At 41.4% G+C, this 17669-nt stretch overlaps 1 protein-coding gene across 5 annotated transcripts in view; it reads left to right on the forward strand.

Moving 5' to 3' along the window:
* The first annotated feature begins 478 nt into the window (after positions 1–478).
* smtnb (smoothelin b) overlaps positions 479–17669 on the forward strand; it is a 35185-nt gene continuing 17994 nt past the window's right edge. For 4 of the 5 annotated variants that reach the window (XM_049762225.1, XM_049762227.1, XM_049762226.2 and 1 more), the window contains exons 1-5: positions 479–820; positions 11623–11780; positions 13039–13117; positions 13332–13410; positions 13885–13964. In XM_049762225.1, the coding sequence (XP_049618182.1) occupies positions 761–820; positions 11623–11780; positions 13039–13117; positions 13332–13410; positions 13885–13964 (456 nt within the window). In that variant the 5' untranslated portion in view covers positions 479–760. Of the gene's footprint in view, positions 821–11622; positions 11781–13038; positions 13118–13331; positions 13411–13884; positions 13965–16140; positions 16290–17669 lie in introns of those variants that run through there. The other variant, XM_068650094.1, reaches the window with a different exon arrangement.

The raw sequence follows: 17669 nt of genomic DNA on the forward strand, positions 1-17669 counted from the left end.
ATCCAATCCAAAATATGCATATTTATTTTGTCTGGCTTTCACTGAAACAAAAACATATCCCCTCTAATGGTCTGGATTTATGGTAATGCTTTATAGTAGTTTAAGCAGGCTCCATGGGATTTGGGCCACTAATCACCTTCGATGCACAAGTCTTGCGTTTTACAGAGGATTTATGCAATATTCTATTAATGCTCTTTGTCCTCATTAGTAAAATAATTCATGCGCATATGTAGATGTTTTAGTGACGTTTATTTCCACTATTGCCTCCCAGTACAATGTGTAGCATTCCATTTCTATATGCTCAAGTATGATATCGGATATATGCTCAACTGCGATTGTCAGATTTGACAAATGTCTATTTTTGTACGGTTGTAAATCGTTCCACGAAGTGGTGCGCTTTAAACGCTCGCGGGGACCAGCAGCCGTCCGGCCCCAGAAGGGGCGGGGCTTACACCGTCCACTCTGATTGTGCAGTTCAAAAAGCGGCCAACATTTCCCGTTGCGTGAACGTGTGGCGGCTTCAAACTTTCACTCAGCGCGCTGATCTGCAAAATGCTCTCTTCTTGAGAAGCTCCCTCTTTTTAATTTTCCAACTTTTAAAATTATCCTCGCGAAGTAAAATAGAGGAAAGACACTTGATCAAAATCTGCCAGCAAAGTTGAACAGGTGGAACGTCGTCGTCGGGAGTCAAGAAGTCTCACCTACGTGGGACTGAAACCTCAGAAGGTTGCACGTCACCTGAGTGTGATAACGAGACAACATGTCTAAAATGTCCCAGGAAAGTTATGCTGCCTTGGATGAGTCTTCTCTCCGAGCTTTGGTGAGTAGACACGAGGATTTCCTCTCGCTGCCAAAGAACGTGGATGCCCTTGTTTATCACAGCATCGATAGCTCTCTTGGCGACCGTGTTGTGTTTTCATATGAGCGTTGGTCAATTTATATTTGGACATTGCACCTATTTTACTATGTATAAATGTCACATGAAAGAAAAAAAAAGTACATCTAAATTAATACCATCTAGTGTGGGATCATTTGTTGTTTTTCTATTATAAGTATGGATAGCTCGACCAAGATATATGGTGATTAAATAATTTGTGGAACAATCAAATACAATTAGATAATTGCTTGTGGCAGACCTGATGAACTGTCAAGACAGTGTATCGGCACACTAGATCTGAATTGGTGACTTTTGTCTCAAATTCCACTAAAATTTCCATTGTATGTTTTTTAAAATTACATTTGTTTACATGCAGTAAACTTCATTCAGAGGACTTCTTTGGAAGTGAGCCAATGGAGCAATGTGGGTTCATTGTTTTCCAAAAGTCACACAAAATTATTTCAGTCACTCACCAATGTCAACTAAACAAGAGACTTTTGATTATTTTATTAGTATTTATTATAGTCTCAATTGCGGGTGAACTGGAGCCCGCCAGCTAATTTCCACGAGATATCCGGTACAAACCGGTACAACCAAACAACTACGAACAATATAGAGTCCTCAATTTGCCTCAGATCAATGTTTTTGGCATTAGGCAGAAAGCCACTATAATTTAAAAACATAGAACTCAAGCAAGAACAAGCAATGTAGACGAGATTCAAAGCCTAACTGCAATGCAAAAATTCTAACCACTTTGCACCTTGTCACATTTGTAAACTGTGTTCATGTATATTCTCTAGAGCAGTAGGAGTCACAGAGATTAGTCATGTGAAATTGAGGCATGTCTGTATTCTTAAGTATGCAATGGGTGAGTAATCAAACACTGATTAATCAAAGTACAGCAAGTTCCTCTCTGTTGCGTAACTCCACGTTGGTTCTGCTCAGACATGATGTCACTCATTGATAAGTGTCTGCATGTTCGTTTATTGACTTTAGTCATGCCTTGAATATATTAGAAGAGTGCAACATGAGTATTTTCCGAACGACACCTGGAGGACATGGGGGGATATTTCCGAGGCAGTTTGACTCACTTGCCTCCAGCACAACTCGTATCGTTATGCAACATTTGTACATTTATCCATCTGAGCTCTGGCTTCCTTGAACCTTTTTAATCCTTTTAATAATAATTTAATTTTCACTGACCACAACATTTTGACATACCTGCACAGTATAATTAGATCCATTACACAAGCTCTATTAGAGTTCCATCTTTACAAAGGTAAAAATGCGCACCTTTGATTGACACTGGCAGAGGTATTCAAATTACAATCTAGTTGAATGCCTCAGGTTGAAACACAATCCGTTCCAGGAAGATCGGCAACCTGTGATTTGTTTAGATTTTGCCTTAGGAGCTAATTGGCTTATCACAATGATCTGCTCGAAGGTCAAACTGTCACCATCATAAATCCTTATTCACAGTTTTGGAAAGTAATATTTGACTGTTGTACACCTGTGAAAAGAATTTAACCACTTCATATTAGGGCGGAATAGCTTTTTCGAAGGGGGAGGGGGGTAATTGCTATATTTGTGCTCAGTTATGTGATTTAATAAGGTCCTCCTTTTGTGTTTTTCATACCACAAATAATAATTCTGCATCGTAATAAACAAATGTCAGCTTGATTATGCACAATTGAGTGTGATGTGGTGCAAGTAATACGTTTGACAACCAATGCTCAGTTGGTGACTGCCTACTGTCAAGAGACAACTCTGTGTGTATTCACTTCTAAAATACTTTAACCTCACAAGCTTCCTTTCCCAAGAATTAGTTTAAAAAAAAACCTCACATTTTGATTTCTCTGCTTAGCTCTCACTCATTAAGACAAGAAAACATTTGTTTACTCTAGAACAAAGGGGGAAAAATGGAATGTTCTCTTGACCTTTTATTGTTATTTTTCCAAATTGTAATCATCTTGCCAAGTTCCTCATAAATCACCAAAGAGATAAACTTTACCATATTTTCCCCCCTTTCAGTGTAATAGCTGTAATTAAAGTCCTGAATGCTTTGATCAGACACTTTATGAGTCTATTTAAAAAGGCAAAGGGCAGAGCTGTGGGAGTAATGATGAACTTGGATTTTCCTCACCAGAGATTTTCGCCAGGGGGATTCGGTTCATGGTCCCTGATGGTGCAGTGGTTCGGCGTCTGATGTCCGTGTAGGAAACAAGGGCTCAGTTCCCACTGTGTGGAATTGTGAGTGGAAGTGATGCTCTGTTTGTTTGACTGGCGATCACTTCATGGTGTCGTCTGGTATTTACCTGAAGTCAGCACCTCTTTATTCAAAAGCAATAATCTTATACATATGCAGAACCTGTCTTTAAGAATGGCGCTCTAGAGTGCTGGAGCAAAACAATGAAATGAGGCAGACGCTAGTATCCAAGACCTTTGTCATCATGTGATGCTGAGTTAATCACAGAAAGAGCTCAATGGCGAGTGAGCTTCTCCATCCTGTTGTGCTTCCTCAAACGTGATCACCCTTATAGGTCAGCAAACTCCCACATTCTCACTCAACATGTTTGTGGTGACAGAAGAGTCCACATTTTCCACTCTCCACATCCCCGTGGGACTGCTATCCGGTTTCAACACGGCTCTTGGTACGGTTCTCATTGAAGTTCTTGGTGGTGCAGCTATTAATGAGCACACGCTCCCATCCTGTGTTGTACTTGATGAACTAAGCGGTCAGGAGGTCATATGGCGGCCTCTCTAAAGCCGCTAATCCCATCGCCACTCATCTATTCAGAGCGCTGGTTGCTTTTTATTTGCGCATCTAATCCCCTCCATGGCAACCAACATTTTTCTTTTTGCTCGGCCACTACTATTTGAATATCCCCCAAAAAATAACCAGTTGGTGTCCAAGTTTGTGAGGCAGATGCACAGCATGTGTGGTCATCCGTCTGGATGGCAGAATTCAAGCTCAATCTCGTCCAACTAAATTACCTGCTTAAGCTACCCCACTTGAGCAGTTTCAAATGTTTTTCTCCCCGCTCTGGAAATGAAAATCCCTGCTCAATAGTTACAAATATTCAAATAAAAAAATTAATGGAAAAGGTTGTGGGCTGGCAAACACTCCAAAGCAACAGGTGGCGCTATAACCCCTACCCCAAGATCAGGTAAAAAATATATACGGAAAAGGTGAATTAGTCCTTTTGTTTTGTTTTGCTAAACCTGCACACACAGTGCTCTCATGCAAAAAAAAAAAAAAAAAGTGCATTTTCCCTTCACCTGAGTGCTGAAACATTTTTGGGGGAAGCGTTGACAGCACTCCAAATTTTGTAACGTTTAATTTGTATGTTGACAAAATAGCTAAGCATCAAGTACACCAATAAACGGTAATTAAAAATAATTCATCCTGGCCTTTGAGAAAATGGCTTTGCAGCTATGCAGGAAGTCAAACCTGTAAGACGAGCAGGTGGTTTACTGAGTGCGGCATCTGGCAAGCTGCTTCAAACTCCTTATTATCTCCTCAAACCTGTTTTACAACACCAAAAGAATGAAGATTGACTTTCTTCTTCCTGCTCGTTATTAATGCAGTCATTTTGGAAGAAACATGGCCGCCATAGGGGGTCTTTCTGAGCCTGGCAACTCTTAGGCTGATCTCCCACGCTGGATGCCTGGCACATTGGTTTGTAATTATTCCTACCGGTTGTGGTCCCCTCTCCCTGGTGATCTTGAAGCATTTGTATGTTTAAGATGTAGCAGCTTTGCGCTGTGATCAGGCCCCCGTGATATACCGCACCTCTCCACCGGCCTTTATTTTATGACCCTCTCTGGACTTGTGTGCATTTTAGCACAGTGAGAGTGGATGAATGAGTTTGCTTGTCAGCTCTCTGTTGTCCCCCCCCCCCCCCCCCCCCCCCCAAGAGACATGTTGAAAAATGTCAGCCTCATCAACAGGGGAGCAATAAATCAGCCAAACTGTGCTGTATTATATAACATGTCAGCAACATGGAAACAACAATAATGAACTTTACCATTGCTTCAATAAATTTGTCTCATTCTATTCTGATATTTTTACCCTGTTGTCCATAAATGTCCTTCACACAGAGCAGATTTTTATGGACATACCAAAGCAACAGATGTGCGACATGTAACGTCTAACCATAAAACCATTTCAGTGAATATAAAATCTGAAGAAAGTTATTTGCAGAAAAGCTATAATAAGACCATTTGGAGCTCAAGGAAGAATCATAAGTTTGGTCTGCATGATGGAAAGCCTAATTTGGTTCCCCCAAGCCCACCATCATTCTTACAGATGTATACATATTAGCGGGGCATATTTCCTATATAATGCACTTGTAAATGTCCATAATCAGTTTTAGCAGTGAGGACATGTTCTCTTCGAACAAAAAGCTTTGACATCTCCGACCTATCCCAATAACACAGCACAGAGATAAGAAGTCATAGAATGAGTTTCTTGGATTCAACAGGAAACCTCTTTTGTCACTACAACTATAAATGGTCATATTTGGTTTCCGTCTTATACGCCTCAAAGTCTATATTTAGTTTTGGGGCTTTGAGTTTATTGCACTGAAACAATGCAACTTTTCCCTTCCATCTATACTTTAGTAAATCTTTCCTCTCAGCCTGAAGTTGAATTAAAGTTCAGCTCTTTTTTCCATCACCCAAGCGAGCATTTGTTTTGTCATTTTCGAATGCTGCTCTTTAATAAGAAGTGCTGTGTTACCATTACGGCAGTATCATTGTCCCGTAATGGAATAACGTGGCAGTTAAACACGTAGATGACCAAATAAATGTCCCAGAGATGGATGTCGGTTGTGTTGGTGTGCTAATGTGATTACATTCTTACAGTAAGTGAATTACAAGTTTGACAAAGTGCACACAATGCTGCTTTTTGTCCAAAACGTGTTGCAATGCTATCCTGTCATGCTTACACATATGTTCTGATGCACATACCGTATTTCTGTCCCATAATCTCAGCTATAAATGTCAAAATTAATCCCTTATCAAACTAATCAACTATATTTGAATAATCGAGTAATCATTTAGAGCCATCGGCAAATATAAGATACAAGGGCAGCACCGTTTAAAAGAATGAAAAATTATATTTATGCAAAAAAACCAGAAACTCGTCATGGACAAAGTAGAAGTACAAGCAAAACAGCCACCGTGTTTTTGTTGTTGTTGTTGTTGTTACTACATCCAGCTGAGTCGCATTACTTGCATATGTCAAATTCTGTAGTCACAGCTGTGACGACACTTTCAGGTAAGACCCATGACGACAAGTAAAAAAAAATGTGAATAGGTGTCGGATTTCTTCTTGATGTTTTTTCTGTCATTGAATGCAATAAATAAATATTTATATTTGGAAAATAGTGACTATTTTTACTTAAACAGTGAGGCAGAGGGTTCTACTTCAATAAAAGAGACAGAACATGTGGCATGGGCACAGATAAATGTAGATTGCAAGATGAAATCTCAGAGGAAAGAGTTATTTCCTCACATCTTGCAGGAGTCATCAGGAGGATGTTGATGTTTGGATTTTTAGCTCACTTTTCTTAATGCTCCGGGCTTCTGGAGATATCAAACATAGCTCATCGGTTCAAGCGGCACAAGTTTCATCACTCTTATTAAAGTTGAGTCAGTGCGCATCTGTTTGGACTAATAATTTATGTGTTTCCTGCTGAGGCTTATCCATATTCAGCAGAAACTGGCATGCTAGCATTTTTCACTGAGAAGAAGCCCCATTTCCCATGTGGTAACCACTCAGGAAAATGCCATCTTATCTGTAAACGTTCTGTACTCTCCTTCCCAGTTTTCTTCTTGGTCTCTAATGAGAGAAGCAAGACTCCTTAACCTCGGAAACAACCATTTTTAAAGTGCAGTCTTAAAAGAAAATGAAACATTTATCATTAAACACTTCAATTGCTTCAAATAAATATTGAGTTGATCAATGCTTCATAGAATCTTTCAACTTTTAAGTGTTGTTTTTGCCTGTTGTTCCAGCACACTAAAAAAAAAAAAAAGTTTTCATTGGCCCAAAACTGTTTGGGAACACGGAAATATTTGTTCCATTTAGGCCAAATTTACTTTGGAGCCCATTGTTTATCCGGAGGTTGTAAATTGAGTGTGGCTTGAACCGACAAGGTCACTATTACGCCCCAATTTTAAACACCGTAACGCAACACTTTGCATCACAAATTGAAATAGTCTTTCAGTGTATTCATCTATTGTGTTCTATAGAATGTCATTTATGCCCCCCCCCCCTAACATCCATGCATTCCGCCATGTGTCCCAGTCTTTGTTTCTGCTCTGTGGACTGGAAAGCGGGACAGTGTTTTCCCATGTCTCTCTGTCTGTCCTCGCATCTACATACTAGCTCCGCTTGAAATCTTATCTTCCCGGCACGTGGAGCTTCAGTCAAAGCAAGCACGTTGCCACAAGTACATTTAATCTTTCAACTTTTATTCATCAGCAGTCCCTGTTCAGTCTTGCTTCCACACGGTGCAGGCCCGGTGGGCTCTGGACTCCAATGCGGCTCCACCTTGAATCGAGTTCATTTCTTTGTTGAGCTTCCAGCTGTGAGGCAAGCGAAACTCCCTCATCTATGAAACGGATTGCCTTGAAGGGCTCTCCTCTTTCCTGACTTCTTTCCCACTTCCCAACAGGGTGTGCACTTGCCTTCTGTCTGCACTCATTGTTTTCTTCCCGGAATTGAATTTGACCTCATTTTGAGACAAATCATTTGAGGGTGTACACTTTTTTTTTTTTCTTTTCATGTATTCTTGAAAGCGCTCATCTGAATGTCTGCATTTGTACAGCGTCTACAGTGGTAGCAAGTAACTCACCCTGAAGCATTGCTACAAGAAGTGTCTTCTGTCCTTATAAGGCAAAACCTCTGGTCTTGACACCAGAGAGCTAAAAGCTCACTGATCCCATCTGCTGCCTGGATGCACTCTAACCTTAACGTGCTCTGAAAATGATTATTCCAGCCTCTGTGGTGCACCCGTGATACCCGTGCACCTGCATGCTGAATTGCACGTGTGCATCTGTGTGGTCTTACATCAAATATCACAAATTAGCGAGTCGATGCGGTGCTGCAAACGTAACGCAAAATGGGAGTCAAAAGGTCGACTTGAAGGGTCCAGACAGGTTCAGTGAGTTTTCAGGAAGATTTCGCTCACATAGAGACCGAGTGTTTAAGTGGCTTCAACTGCAAGTACCTTCTCCTCCTTGTGGTGAAGCAAATTATAATGCATAAGAGACCAAACCGCTGTGCAGGACTCCCAGGGGGGGGGGTAGGTTAAAAAATGCGCGGTCACTGTACTGACAGAATTAAACCAGCTGACCGATTCCGGACTTTCCTGACTTTCGATTCTTTTTATCTTCATGCTATTGTTGTGTAATTGTTGTCGACTCGGTCAAGGACAGAGACATACGTCCGTCTGTATTGCCACTTATTCTGTAGTCAGCATCATATTTCCATCTCTGAGAGATACACATTCTTTGGTGGCCTCACAAATTAACCACACAATCGAAAATAAGCAGACAGCTTGCCTGAGTTCTTTCGTGAGATGTTTTTGTGGGAATTTAGAGATGCCTCCACCACAAGAATTTTTGGTTTTAGTCCAAATTGTTCCGTTTAAAGGTCGTCTAAGTGTTCAGATTTATGTCTGCAGTTTAACACTGTACTATTTCTTTTTTCTATATATGGTAATTGAGTTGAGTGGTCCGTTTGTTTTTCAGTTCGTTCCAATCTTGTGCCGACATCCGCTAATTAAAACGCAGCTTGAAGACTCACGTAATTGTACCTTTCTGATGTTTTGTCTACCTGAGTAACTTTAAGCATCTGCCACGTTTGACCACATTCCGCTTTTGGCCCAATAAACTAAACTGACCTTGCGTATGTTAAAATTCAGTTCCCTTCGTGGTCTAGAGTGTGTGCAAAAGGCGGCGAGCCGGAGCATTTTGCCACCTGGATGGGATTAAAGTCAACCACCAACGGACCTTAATCGACTGTGATTGATTGAGCTGCTCAGTCAGACATTTGGAGGTGGCCTGCCAGCATCACAACATTACTTAGACTAGTATCTTGCCAAGTCACATCCTGCCTTTCTGGTTTATTCCAAGCATGCATGTGAGACTCTGAAACTAACGCTATCATTAGTATGTAATATCATCTGCAATTAGTGACCTAGTTTGTTTGATCTCCTGTTATTCTGTCACTCATACACGTTCTCCACCTTCCCCTTTGCTAACATTCTATCTAGTCAGGGCCCCCTGGTAGGTGTGTCGGTTGTTGGCAGGTAGCTCAGACTGTTGCATGATGAGACTTAACCTTTTCACTAGCTTGAGTGTTTGAGTGTTACCCACTTGTGTATGAGTTCTGGCGTTTGTTGGCAAGCAGGGAGGTGTGAAAAGCAGTTCTGTACGTGCTCAACGGCTACCATCTTACAATAAATATTTTCGATGCATACACGGAGTGTATGGAGTTTTATTGGTTCATTTTGAAAAATGCCTTGAGACTTGGTCACTGGCATAAAGGTGTTGCTGCCATGTAAACAGAAGTTTCCTCTCAGATTTCCTGTGAGACACTGCTTTCCTTCACTGTGTGAAGGCCTCTGCATCTGGACTCATTTCACCCTTTGGTTCTTTAACGGCTATTCTTGTTTTTGTTGGCATGTGCTCCTGTCTGAGGTGTTTTATTTGCTGTCGTCATGGTCACTCATTACTTTACAGTGCCGGGACAGTATTGGTCGTATTTTTCCCCTTGCTCTCTTTCAAATGCCTGGAGGAAGAACGTTGCAGCAGTTGGCTTTGTGCCAGGCCGGTAATGTGTCAACTTTAAACGTAGGAACCAATCCAAAGGTACTGTGTCCTTATTGGCTCATTTTAAACATCAACTAGTTTGAATTTGTGTCAACGTCCCGATACGTTTTGTTATCAAGACTTCAAGGTGTTTCTTCCAGTTGTAAAGTCAACAAAGGCCCAATTCTCAGGGGACTCTGAAACTTGGAGTTTGAAATGTAAAAAAATTGTGCGTGTGCCTGTACACTGTCTTTGGATTGAAAGTGTCAGACCGTGTCCCCTCCTCACACCATTCCCTGCTGTTTAAATAAAAAGCAAGTTGACCCCAGTTTCTGAGTCTACTAACATCTCTTTCCTTGTGAGTCAGCAGGAATGTGAGGAATGACCTGTCCCCTTTCCCGCCCAGTTCTCCTCTGCCCATTTTTAGGCAAAGACAATCCCAACTTCATTTTCCCTTATATCCTCGTCAGCATACCTCAATGCTGTTAACCATTACCACTCTTTTCCTTCTCCTCCCGCTTTTGATCTTTCCTCTTCGGCACGTGTTCACTTGTTTGTCTCAGTTACTTTAAATTTCCACGAATGACGGCGCAAGAGCGACTCTCAGCGACTGCATATTTTTGTCAAAAACCGCGGCGAGACCTCAAAAACCACTTGTCATCCTTGGTGAGATCCCGCCTCCTCATATGGGGAGGCGACCCCCAGTTTGGCCTAACAACCACATCCAGCAAGCTGGTATGAAGAGGTGTTCCTCTGCTGCACATTTTGGGCCGAAGCGGCAGGATACCCTGTAAGAGTGCAGCTGAGTGTGAGGACTTCTCAACCTTTCTTGGATCACTCACCTCACCTCGGCATGTGTTGACAGGCTCCCGCTGTCTGCCATAAGAAAGATGTGTGACCGCACACAGCACACTTCTACCCTCTGCTGCTCACAAAGCCTCACGTTTTGTAATTACTAGAAACTTAGTAGCTCTCTTAAATTAGCCTGAAGTGATGAAACAAAAATGTGAGGCCTGGAGAGCGCTCAGCAGCTGTTTGTATTTTTCCCAACCTGGTTGGACTAATCTCCTCACATTAGAGGTCTGGGCAGTGTGCACTTGTCAGCACCAATCCGCTCTCACCGGCTACTTCAGTCCGTACACCTGCACACTCTAATGAAATTGAAGAGAAGCGCAGGAGCAAACATTCTGTCTTTAGAAACGCAATGCTCAGCTTTGATTGGGAGTGAAAGACGTTTGACATCTAAACAATGTGTTTATTGTTGTATTTATTGTAGCTATCTTACCAACGTTCTAAATAAAATAATCCGCTGTGTATGATCTTGTGCATGAAACCTATTGTGCGATTAGTTCCGTTAAATTTTTGAGATTTTTTATTTTTTTTATTTATTATTCTTATTGGCAAAAAAAGGACAATACGTATACTGGTCTCTTGTATTTTATTTTATTTTTTTATCATTCTCATTGGCAAAAAAGGGCAATACGTATACTGGTATTTGAAACTCATCTGTAACCATAGTAACAAACACAGATTGTGTTTTTTGATACAACTTTTTATTGTCACATTGGACTTTGCTTGTGTATCTATTGTTGCAGTCAATGAGTCTGTGCTTGTTATCACTTTCCTGGCCCATCAACGTAATGACGTTATTGGTCAACTCTGTTACACGACTGCCACTGTCAGACTAGAACTGGCAGCACAGTCTTGTATTTTTCCAGCAACATTCAGGATTTTTTTTTTTTTTTTTTTTAGTCAGTGCAGCTCAAGCTGTAAAGACTGCAATTTTTTGTAATGTGACTATAATTTAGAAAACAGTACAGCAAAAAAAAAAAATGGCTGATGGTTGACTGTGTGACGCCTTGTTATGTCTGCACCTCAATCATTCAGCTCCCTCTGTTTGTTCTTTTGCGGTGGACATGCAGCTGGATGGAACCGTGGATCTGGACGAGAGACGCCTCATCCGTTCAGCTATCCGCGAGTTGAGGAGGAGAGAGATCGAAGACATGGAGGCCGCGTTGGCCAGCAAGAGGTTTCGCCACACACGACTCAAACAGCAGGAGGACAAGGAAAACCAGCACAGGTGAGCCCGCACATATACATAAACACGCTGAACCTTGGATGTCCTAATTACAAAGCAGTCCAGGTGAAATGGATACACTGTAGTAGGAAAGCGACATTCCTTAACAAACCAGTCGGAAAAGTCTGGAAATGCAGAGTCGGTTAATCGTAAATGGCAACCACGGTAGACTTTCCATTTTCCATCATGGTTGATATTTTTACAACGAATAGGCCAATTGTTTAGGTCATCTTGATATCAAGTTACCAGTCCTCATTTTAACTGTGATTCAGATTGATGAGGAATTTTATGAATGCTTTTTCTTTTTTTGGGGTCTCTATATTAGAATATTTAGCTGAGCCACGCGGAAGGAAATCTGTCGCTTAAATTCTTGTCAGTTGAGAGTTTTCTCACGGAAACATAATGAGAAACGCTAGAATTAAAGGTTTTAAAGTCATCCCTAAAGATAATCTTGGTATTACAGTAAATCACTTGCAACTTTAAAAAAAAAATGTTTTTTGCAATTAAGACTGCACAACTTTGCGTGCATTGGCTTCACGCTCCTTTAGTGACAAATCCTTGAAATCTCTCGAGTTAGGCCAAATTGCATCGCTAAGAAGTTGAGCCACAAAATCCATGTTTGGCAAGTTTGACCGATTAGAGAAACGAATTGGATTACAAGAAAAACTCCTTGGGGGGGAAAAAAACAGAAATGCAATTTGATGTGAGAAGATGAAGCATCAGAAATATTCACTCTTCTTTGGTGAGCAGTATTTTACACCGAGAAGTGCTTGATTGACTATTTGATTAACATTTGTGTGTTGTTTAAAAAAAGAAAATCCAATATATTCCACACAAATATTATCACTTCACGCTTTCTTGTATTTGATGCCAAGATATATTTTATCTACAGTAGCGCTTGTGCTGATTTTGGGTGAGATGCAGCAAACTTCCTCCATTGTTTGCCAGTCAATGACAGTGCTAGCAACAAAAGAAAAGCAAAGGAGAACTCAAATAGTGTTTAAGTAATAGACAGCAAAGCAGAGAATTGATTCCAAAAATAAAGAGGATGAGATGGGTCTTTTTCAAACCCGCTGTGTCTCCGATGCCAGATATTTTCTGCTGCAGTATAATTATTTCCAGTTATGGAATATTTTTTGCACAGCTAAGAAATTTAGTGTCTTGCTGCCTCTTCATATAAACCAGTGGAGCCATAGTTTGTATTGTGAAGTTACGGGCCAGTGATGATGACCATGTTTTAACCACTCTGTTGCTCTCTTAGGTCAGAATCCAGCGTGGCTTTAGATGGCCTCGCACACAGACTAAAAGCAATCAGCGATGTCGACGAACTCACCAAGATGGTCAGTATCAGCGGAGGGATGGAATTTTAACTAGACATGGACATCTAAAGTGATAAATCGCTTTATTAATCGCTTTTGAGTTAGGCACAAATCTTCATCCACGATATGGCAACATCACTTGGCATGTACCGGAAAAATATGAAGTGATGCAGTAATGATGAGGGAATGATCAAATGAGTCTGAGCATAGGCTAATTTTTGGATGTACTCGGTAGCTCCGTGCTGCCGTCGAATACGAAGAGAGGAAGATGATTCGAGCAGCCATTCGACAAATCAGAGACGAACAGCTACAAGGTGAGTTTGATGATGTCACACTCTGCCTAATAGTTGATAGAGATCTACACCATTACTGTTTAAAAAGTCACGTTTCACACAACAATAATTCATATATAATAAAAAGCGTTTGAATTACAGTTACGTATGAGACATTTTCGAGGGTGGCTGAAGAATTCACCTTGGCAGCTCTGTAACTGTGGCGACACAGTACGTCTGATGCCCTATCAGATAGTGGATTCCTACCATTCTTTCATGCCGTCTACTGTGTGCAATGCTTGTGCCATTTTCTATCGATGTGATAATTGGACAACGTGCTGTAAACACACACTCGCTCACACAAATGCACGTTGTGTCCTCATCCAAACCTGTTGCGCTTTCTTTCCATGACGACACTGTAAACAATTCAGTCATCTCAAGGTTGTTTGCGATCTTTCTCACATCTTAATTGATCCAGTGTAAGTTTGTGCCATTGTTGTAAATTGTGTCTTTTAGGACAAGTGGAGAGGGTTAAAGGCCCTGGTCACAGCCTGGAGACAGAGAGTCTGGAGCCCCACAGCATTAAGGGAATTGCGGTGAGTAGAGGAAAATCAGCTTTTTGTAGCAATGCAGAGATCATTTAAATGTTGGAGGCTTATACCAAAATAAATAATCTGAGTTGGGTGTCACATGACAGCCTGCGTTTGCAACTCTGAATTGAGCTCTGGCTTATTTGTGGGTGTTGTTACCCAGGCTGTGGTGGCCATAGGGTGCCTCTGCTGCCACAATCAAGTTAGCAGCACACAATAAGGAGCGTGTGACTTGAGTCACAAGTGCAACGCCTTAAAGCAATGCTAAATGCAATACTCATGTGAGATGCTGGATAAACTCACGGTCGTGCTTCTGTTTTTCATTTTTGTGCACATCCATAGACAAGTGCTTCATGTGGCTCCTTCCTTCCCATGGAGCCCATTTTTTTTAGTTGAGGCCGCTCATTCTCATTGGTGACCAGTCCTGTTGTGGACTGCAATCGCTCTGTTTACAGTTACACTAATACCAAAGATTTTGGAATTGATATTATTGTTCCAGTGGATAATGTGACAGCCTCCCTGGGGCCAGATGTTATCTACTACGTTTGATCAACATTTTTGCGAAGGAAGTCAGAATGGCTCTTACTGTAGGTAGCCACTGTTGTGTTGTACTCAGATTAGGAAGCTATGACAGCAGGTTGGCGTCACAGGATGCTGGAGCATTCAAGTTTTTTTTTTGCCTCACTTCCTGTAAGACAGCTGAGTGCTGCACAGTTGAGTCACAGGAGGTGTGGATGTGCGGTTCTGAGGACAGAGGGGGGGGCAGCCCAAGGCAGACTCACAAACACAAAGGCGGCGCACCAGCTGTGCTCCAGTAGCCTAAAATCAGCACAGGAAGGTGTACGTGTCCAAAAGCAACACGAGTAGCAGCAGCCAGGGCTCCTTCCACTCACATCACAGTGGTGGATCTCTTTGAGCCGCACGCAATTGTATCGTGAGAGATAAACGTCTCAGATAGCCCCCCTGTCAGCAGCCACACACACACCATCCAAAATGCATGCCACAATCATCAAACTAACATCGACTTGCGAAACATCAGATGGAAACTATGTAGGCTCGGTTAGTGGATTAGTGCGTGTGTAGCCTAAGCGTTGCCAAAGCCATTACTTAGATATTTATGAGCGTTTTAAATGGCATGATGAGTTGCAGTAAAATATTGCGTTGGCTCCTGGAGAATCAACTTGTGATAGCATCATAAAATTTATTGTATTAAAGACCAAAAGGCACATACGTCAGCGAAGTAATCTTGATGACATGTAAAAAAAATTTTTTTTTTTCCTCTATTTGATTGAAATCAAACCGACCAAAAGATATACTACAGTACAGTACAGTGTAGTATACTTTTGTGCACCATTTACAAAATGACCCACTTGCTGTGGAACATTTCCCTAGATTTTCTCTAAAAAAATCACTTGTTGGCAGTTTAGAATTGCCACCAGATACTGCCAAATGGCCTGCCTAACTAGGAAAGTAGCACATGTGCAGACATTTCTTTCCAAATTCAAATAATACTTTTCATTTATTTTAAGAGTAATGTTATATATTTATATATTTAGGAGTCTTGGTATTTAAATGTCAAACCATTAACTATGGCAATTTTATACATTGTTAGTGGGGTTGTCAATCAATTACTGTTAATTTTCCAATTAGCAATTAACCAATGCTGCCTTTTTTTTTGGACTGGGCTGGAAAAATGCAATTATCTTTCAGAATGTCATGGAAGTTCAGCGTTTTCTTGATACTTTAATTGATTGGTAGGACAATATATTAATTTTAATGGCTTTTCTGTCTCTATGTACTCTACAACCTGGTATATTGAGTGAAATATTTTTCTGAATTAATGTAAATGTGGCATTTTTGGGAAAAAACAAGGTCAAAATGTAGGTTGAGTGTCAGAAGTTAATGTGTCAGCCAGGCGACCCATTAACTTGTGCTTTTGTGTGTGCATTGGGGGGTGTTCAGATCCCTGTGGAGGCAGAAGGGAGGTAGAGGAAATCGAGGGAGTGGCTTGTTTGTATTATGTGGTGTGTGGGGGGTGTACTATATGTTTGTGCACATGGCAGAGTCTGTGTGTAATGAGTTAGCGGACGTCCTGACTCCAGAGGGTTAAAAGAGAGCGAGACAGAGAGCGAGAAAGGGGGCGGTCGCTCTTGCTAAGAGGTAAATGTCAGTCTTCTTTTCCTCCAGATGTGTGTCACACGCCAAGTGCTCCACTGACTTTTTTTTTCCCCTCTCTTCCCGTGGCACCGAAGAAGCCAACTTTACTCTTTGTACATTTTTTACTATCTGACTGAAGAATGGAACAGTTCTGCCCCTGTGTTTATATTTCAGGTTTGTGGAGAAATTTGTCCATCTTAAATGAGCGTTTTATTCTGGGGATGTAAATGATGCGTACCTTCTTGATGCATGCAGTCCAACTTGATTCATAGAGACACTTTGGGTGATGCTAGCCTTTCGATCATGTGGTGACCTCAGGCCCACTTGTGTGTTTGAGACAGGTGACAGATATAAGACAGGTGTTCTTAACCAGAGATCCACAAGTGAGGGAAGGTTTATGGTTTTGAGGGAAAGTGCATGATTATTTGGTGAACGTGAATGTCTTTTAGCTGGGACTAACACGAGAACTAGCATAAGACTTTAAGATGTGGTTAAGAAATATGTTTAAAATATTTATAAAAAAATATGACAAGATAGTTGATAGTCAAATGATTGGGGCGATTTCTCAATACAAGCAATGTTGCCAATGTATTTCTGATTAGAATGTCTTATGATGATTGTTAGACATGACCAAGATCTTTCAGAATGCTACAGAAGTTCAATTAAATTAAATGGGGCATGATATGAATAAAGAACTGTTGTCGAAGTACTAGTATAGTATACATTGCATATTGCATTCATGATGTGACTGCATCTTACGCTGTATTTTCCTTTTGTAAAGAATGTCTCAATCTAAGAATGCTCATTGTAGAACATGTCTTGAAATGAAACCCAAAAAAATTGCAAAAAATCATTGCTTGTGAGGGTCTAGGAATGGGCACCCATGTGATGATGAGCAGAAAGTAATGGGAACGAATTTCTTTTGCGGGTTCCGTCATCCCAGACTGTGATGCAGATATGATTGCTACTGTAGCTTTGACTTTGGAGATGAGCCAAGTGTGTGGAGGCAGTCATGGAAAAGCCGCCGGCTTTCGTCTCCCTTCCACGTGATGGCATGGAACACTGATGCAAATTCCATGGCACTGAACCTCACTTTATTAATCCATATGTTTGAAACACATGACGGAGAAGGAGCTGGCCTTCGTTTGAGCTGTCCTTAAGCCGCAGTGTTGCTACTTGCTGCCTTTGGGGCTTCAGAAGAGCACAGATGGCCTACGCCTTGCTGTGGTCACACAGTCCCCATATTTTTGGTCGTCGCTATGAGCTTTTGTAATTATACTCTTAGCACAAACATGCTCCTGTGGCCAAGTTGGGGTGAGTTCTTCAAAGAAGCGGGGCACCGGACCGGTGTCACTGTTGACTCTTTCAGGTCTCAGTTGTCTGGGCCAGTGGGAAGCCGCTAATAACAGCATGGCGACTAGCAGCAGGTTTGGATCTCCATCCTCCCCTCTCGACTTTCCTCTGAAAAACATGTTCCCGGTGGTTAAGTGGGAGCTGTGAACTGATGGCCGTCACTGTTTCTAGAAGCAACAGGCAGGCACGGAAAGGCTCTTT

This window comes from Syngnathus scovelli, chromosome 3 (genome assembly GCF_024217435.2).
Source record: "Syngnathus scovelli strain Florida chromosome 3, RoL_Ssco_1.2, whole genome shotgun sequence".
NCBI classification, from domain to species: Eukaryota; Metazoa; Chordata; class Actinopteri; order Syngnathiformes; family Syngnathidae; genus Syngnathus; species Syngnathus scovelli.